Here is a 6,000-nt window from a genome sequence, read left to right on the forward strand (position 1 = left end):
TCTACCCCCAGAGTAGGCTGGGATTAATGGTAATCTATGAGATTTTCAGAAGATTGGTTATATCTGGAGATGATTTAGGTCGAACATTCATCTCTACCTTCACGGGGACACGGAGCCCCAGTCTCCTCTTGTATGCCGGACGAGTGCTCTACCCCCTAAAGCCGGGTTTTCCTAATAAACAATAGGAGTAAAACTTTTGCGCTGTGTGCAGCGTGAAAACGCTGATTGGTTAAAAACCTGAAATTCAGGGGCTTTTTGGCCAATCAGTGTTTTCACGCTGCGCGCGCCGTAGAAACCTGCTCCCATAAAATTATATATTCCTATAGGAAAACCCGGCTAAAGCTGTGGAAACAGATAGAGTATTTCTTCTTTTTTTGGAGCGTGTATATGCTGAATGGCGACAGATATGGCCACCAGATAGCGACAGGTATGTAGAGAAAGATTTTCTCTCTACTTGTTACAAGATTTTCGGAAGACTGGTTAGCGGTTATATCTGTAAATGTTGATCATCTGATCATCACCAATTTTAGTATATGTACTGCCGAAGCGAGTACATCTGATCATAACCAGATGATCATCACCTCCTGATATAACCAGTCTTCCGAAAATCTTGTATTAACAAGGGGAGAAGACATCTTTCTCTACATATCATGGTGATATATCGCGAAAGGCAATTCATTGTGTAGGTTCGTTGTATCGACCACGGACATACTAATTTCTCCCATAAAAAGTTCTCGCTCCTGAATAAGTGACGTTGCTGGGACTTACTGAACGAGACAGGGAGCCACAAGAAGAAAATGTGTTCCCAAGGTAGCCGTGGGCTGAACAAAGTTAAGAAACACTGTTCTAGAAAATATTCTAGTACGACCGTGCTTTCTAAAATTTGCTTGAAAATTTTTCTTTGTGGTGTTTTCGTAGGTTTGAGCTTCGAGAAGACCGTCAGAGGGAAGCCGCCAGAAACACGGGACACATCGACAGCATCAAAAAAGATATCATCAGATCCCTCAGCGGCAGTCAAATCATCGGCCCACCGCCGCCGCCAGCACCAGTAGCGCCCAGCTACTCGCCCACGCGTCACCATCATCACCACCACCCGGTTAGTCGCAGCCACAGCAGCAGCACTTACGAAAAAGCCGCCGTCGCGACCACAAAAACGACGACATCGGACGTCGTCCCGGGTGACGTCGTGACTATCCCCAGCACGACAATGTCCGGACGGGACGTTGAACTCATCAGGCGAGAAGTATCCGAAGGCGTCAAGAACGAGCTGAAAGAGATCCTCAAAGAAGTTCAGATGCAATCTTCGAGGATCCACGGCGGATGCATCCATTGCCAAGCTCAGCACTTCAGCCAAGTAAACCCTTACGGATCGCACACGCAGAACCTCAGGATACCGCCACCGATGCCGCCACCTCCGCCGCCTACGGTAGCGTCTGACTTGTATCAGACTCACCTGTTCACTCAACTATGAAGAGAGAACTGACACTATCATCATCATCATCATCGAAAATTCGATCCAATATTTGACATTAATCGGACATGGCACTAGTGGGGAATATCTGATCTGACCACACAAGTCACGTTTCACGTAAACTGAGCAGCTTAACATTGAACATGAACCAAACCAAAAACGACTTGACCAATTGTGAGTGCGTTGTTATACAGGGGCCATGAACAAGTACAGCAATAAATTTTAATTAAATAAATGTGTATCGTGTGTATAATCACACACATAATATATAAATGTACGTATACATATTACCAACTATTTCTGTATCAGTAATCGTCTGAAGATATGTTATGTGACATGATCAGGATGACCATATTTCCCCCAGAAAAATTGCATTCTAAATACGCAAAATAGGTACCAACCATCACCAAAAAATGTTAATAATTATGACTAAAATTGTTGAAAATTGCCGATTGTCATCAAAAACGTAGCCGATTATGGATAAAATCGATGAAAGATCGCCGATTGTGTGCGTGTGTCACCGAACACGTTGCTAATTATCTCTAGAATTGCTGAAAATTGCCAATTTCAAGAAGAGAATCACTAATTCAGCTAAAATTTCTCGGGAATTCGTCCATCGTCACCAAATAATAGCTAATTGTGGCTAAGTTTCCCAAAAACCACCGATTGTCTAATTTGCGATTCTCGAAAAAGACAGCGCGGCTAAAATTTCTAGAAAATCTCCGAATGCTACCAAAAATGTCGCTAATTGTAGCTAAAATTTCTCAAAATCTCCGATTGTCACAAAATAAGGTTGCTAATCGCGGCTGAAATTTCTCGAAAAATTGTTACTAAAACGTTGCCAATTCTGGACTAAAACAACGGAAAAATCGCCGATGGCGGGGAAATAAAGCCTTTTTGCAATTACGGAAATAATGCTAATCTTTGAATCTAGCTAAAAAATAAAAATTTCAGCGAACTCCGTTAAAAAAAACCACACATTCTTGTTATGTAAAAGTCCATATGGATAAATTACAAGAAAATGAAGAAATACCCCGTTAAACAAGGGTCATATGGTCATCCTAAACATAATTACTTCATTAATATGTATATGTGAAATGAAAAAACGACTTTAACTTCATCATTTTGAGCTTTATGTATCTTCCATATTAGGCTATTTTTCTAAGAAAAACCTGCTTCGATGTGAGCATTTGCTGCGAATAGTTTTTTTGCTTCTACTTTCTTCAGGAACCGACGTGTTCCGATGCCGAAGAACGAAACTAAATCCTATATTTTATGATATGCTTTTTTGATCCAGCAAGAAAAGCCTACGGCCCCCAAAATCCACCTTATGTCAATCCCGCCAAGTATTTGTTAGAAACCCTATTAGCATCACTCTATCAAATATCTATAGGAGAAATAAACAGCATTAGAGATCCCTCTAATACAGGGGTGCACAACATCCCGCCAGCGGGCCAAATACATTCCGTCGAGGGGGCTTTATTTGGCGTTCCGGTAGAAAACTATCAATACACAGAACACGATAAATACCTAAGCTGACCATATTTCCTTCATAAAGATACGGGAAATGGCCAACTATCGCCAAAAAATTAGTAAGTAAAATTCAAGTAAAGTTGCAAGTTACAGTCAAAAAAATGTCAGATGATAGTTAATTTGCCAACTACAGCCAAAATATTGTCAAAGGCAAGTAAAGTTACCCATTACAGCCAAAAAAAAAGTTGTCAGATGCGAGTTAATTTGCCAACTACAGCCAAAAAATTGTTCAAATTCAAGTAAAGTCACCAATTGTAATAAACAAATCTGTCAAATGCCAGTAAAGTTGCCAATTACAGTAAAAAAAAATTTGTCAAATGCTAATAAAGGTGCCAATTGCGGTCAAAAAACTGTCAAATACAAGTAAAGTTGCAATCATTGCCAAAAGAATTGTCAGATGCGAGTAAATTCCCCAACTACTGCCAAAACATTGTCAAAGGCAAGTAAAGTTGCCAATTATAATCAAAAGATTGTCAAAGGCAAGTAAAGTTGCCAATTATAATCAAAAGATTGTCAAAGACAAGTGAAGTCGCCAATTGCAATAAAAAAATTTGTCAAATGCCAGTAAAGTTGCCAATTGCAGCCAAAAAATTTTTCTCAGATGCGAGTAAAGTTGCCAGTTACAACGTTTTCAAAGACAATTAAAATTGCTCAAATATCACTTAAATAGCTGAGAAATCACCAATCGTGTGAACTGGAAGGCTACCGCATAGGATCAAAATGTTATTCCCCCCAAAAAAGTATATGTTTGACAAATATGTGAGATGAATAAATTTGTACGACTATAATTAATTAGGATAGAGTCATAATTATTATATTATAATTTCTGAAAATAATCTTAATTCTTGATTTCAGCAAAGAATTCTAGCAAGCCTCGCTGAAAGAGTAAGCGAAAAAAAAAATTCCCGGATGGCCACGAATTACAGGAACGTCCCGTAAAATACGGGTAATATGGTCACTACAGAGATCTTCAAATTTTTTCCAGTCGCGAGCACTGCCTGTATTTTCATCATCTAAAGAAGAGCACCCTCACGGCATACGTATGCATGAAATTGGGATGAGATTTTAAATGCAATTTGTACTAGGTGTTTGATTGGGACGGCGATGAAGAGTGCTCGTGAGCACGAGCATCGAGCAATCCTGGGTGCATCAGGGAGCAAGCACTGTGGTGCTCGTGAGCAACAGGTTGAAGATACCTACTCCATACAGTATAAAAGTTTCTGGCCCGCGGGCCGAAAAAGTTGTGCACCCCTGCTCTATATATAATATATTTGAAAAAAAAAACAAACCCTATTTCACCGTACCATTGGCTTTCATTTTTAATGAGATAATTTGTAATCATAGTTATTGTTAGCTAGAGAGCAATAGAGCAATAAACGCGATGGAACGCGATTAAAAGATCTGAATGATAATTAACGATCTAGTGATAATTAATAATTACGAAGTATATCGCTCTAGAAAGGTCAGCTTTTTTTTTCCTCAGAAGAAAATCGATATGTAAATTATAGCTATAAAGATATCTATTGTTTCTTGTATGTAAAAAAACCATGGATATATAACACACACATCCCGCCCCTTTATTCCGTATATTTATACCTTGACTGTAGGGAAAAATCAGCTAAAACCCGTAATTTTACATACTCCTATAGATTTTTTATACTCCCAACTTACATGTTTGAAATTTCATGAGAAAAATTTTAATGAGATATTGAAATGGATATGAATGTTTTCCCATAGACGAATAATAATTGTGCTGATAGTCTATATGATGTTAATATCGATATTAATTGAATATAATGCAATTAAAAAGAGTCTTCGAAGTAATGTAAATGCTTCATTAAAATATATATATATATATATATATATATCTCGATTTGATTATGAAATAAATGAGGAAATTTGCTAAGATAAATTATCGAATGCGTTGATTGCAGTTTTTTTGTTTGGATGGATCAATCTAAGTATATTATACAGGGTGGTTATAAATGAACTGGCACTTCTCAGACGTGTATGTAGCTCCCATTCTGGAGGTATTATTTTGATGAAACTTGGTATATAGAATATATGGATCGGAGGGGAAAAGAAAGATCTAATTTAAAAAAAGTTCGATTATTGACCACCAGGGGAAAATATGGCGCTGTTTTATTGCAGTTACCTAGCGTTTATACCAAAATTAAATGAAATGCGTCCACCACGAAGGGCGCTACATGGGTCGGAGTAATGTCAGTATAATTAAGCGCAGTAGAGGGGGAAGGGAGATAAGTGCGATAAAATAGCGCCACTTTTTCACCTTGTGGTCAAAATCGAACTATTTTGTTATTGAATCTTTCTTTTCCCATGGTCCATATATCCCAGTGATTTCCAACGTGGGCGTTGGAATGTTCCAGGGGGGCGGTAGAAGCTGCGAGTATAACAGGATGGGTTAGATTGCGATGGGAGAAAAATAATTTCTGAAAATGGGGGCGATGTGGGACAAAAAAGGTTGGGAAACCATGATATATATCCTATATAGCTTAGTTTCATCAAAATATCTCCATCAGAATGTGGTGGTGCTACATATGTCTGAGTAGTGTCAGTTTATTTTTAACCACCCTATATAAGAGCATATTTAAAAATATATCAATAAGAAAAAAATTAATATAAACATATTGCGAAATATACTACTGCATATACAATAATATATTTAATATATAAATATGAATATTAAATATATAATATATATAATATTTAATATATAATATATATAATATTTAATATATAATATATAAATATATATTTAATATATAATATATAAATATATATTTAATATATTATAATATATTTAATTAAATGAACTTGACTATAAAATAATGAGAAAATTTACGAGAATATTGTCGAATAAGTTCATTGATTATAATTTTCAAATTTTGCATGTATGGATAAGTCTATAAGTACATTATATAATTAAATAAAAGGGTATTTAAAAATGTCACGATAATTTATAACTAACAATATTT

General features: G+C 36.7%; 1 protein-coding gene across 1 annotated transcript in view; it reads left to right on the forward strand.

Annotated features, from left to right (window-relative positions):
* The window catches only part of LOC149070048 (transient-receptor-potential-like protein), a 142,655-nt gene extending 136,989 nt beyond the window's left edge, over positions 1 to 5,666 (forward strand). The window contains exon 13 of the mRNA XM_089249747.1: positions 919 to 5,666. Within this exon, the coding sequence (XP_089105873.1) occupies positions 919 to 1,471 (553 nt within the window). The 3' untranslated portion in view covers positions 1,472 to 5,666. The remainder of the gene's footprint in view (positions 1 to 918) is intronic.
* Positions 5,667 to 6,000: the final 334 nt, after the last annotated feature.

Source organism: Pholcus phalangioides, unplaced genomic scaffold (assembly GCF_987345545.1).
Source record: "Pholcus phalangioides strain wild (caught in Gottingen) unplaced genomic scaffold, Ppha-v1.0 ptg000022l_1, whole genome shotgun sequence".
Taxonomy (NCBI): Eukaryota; Metazoa; Arthropoda; class Arachnida; order Araneae; family Pholcidae; genus Pholcus; species Pholcus phalangioides.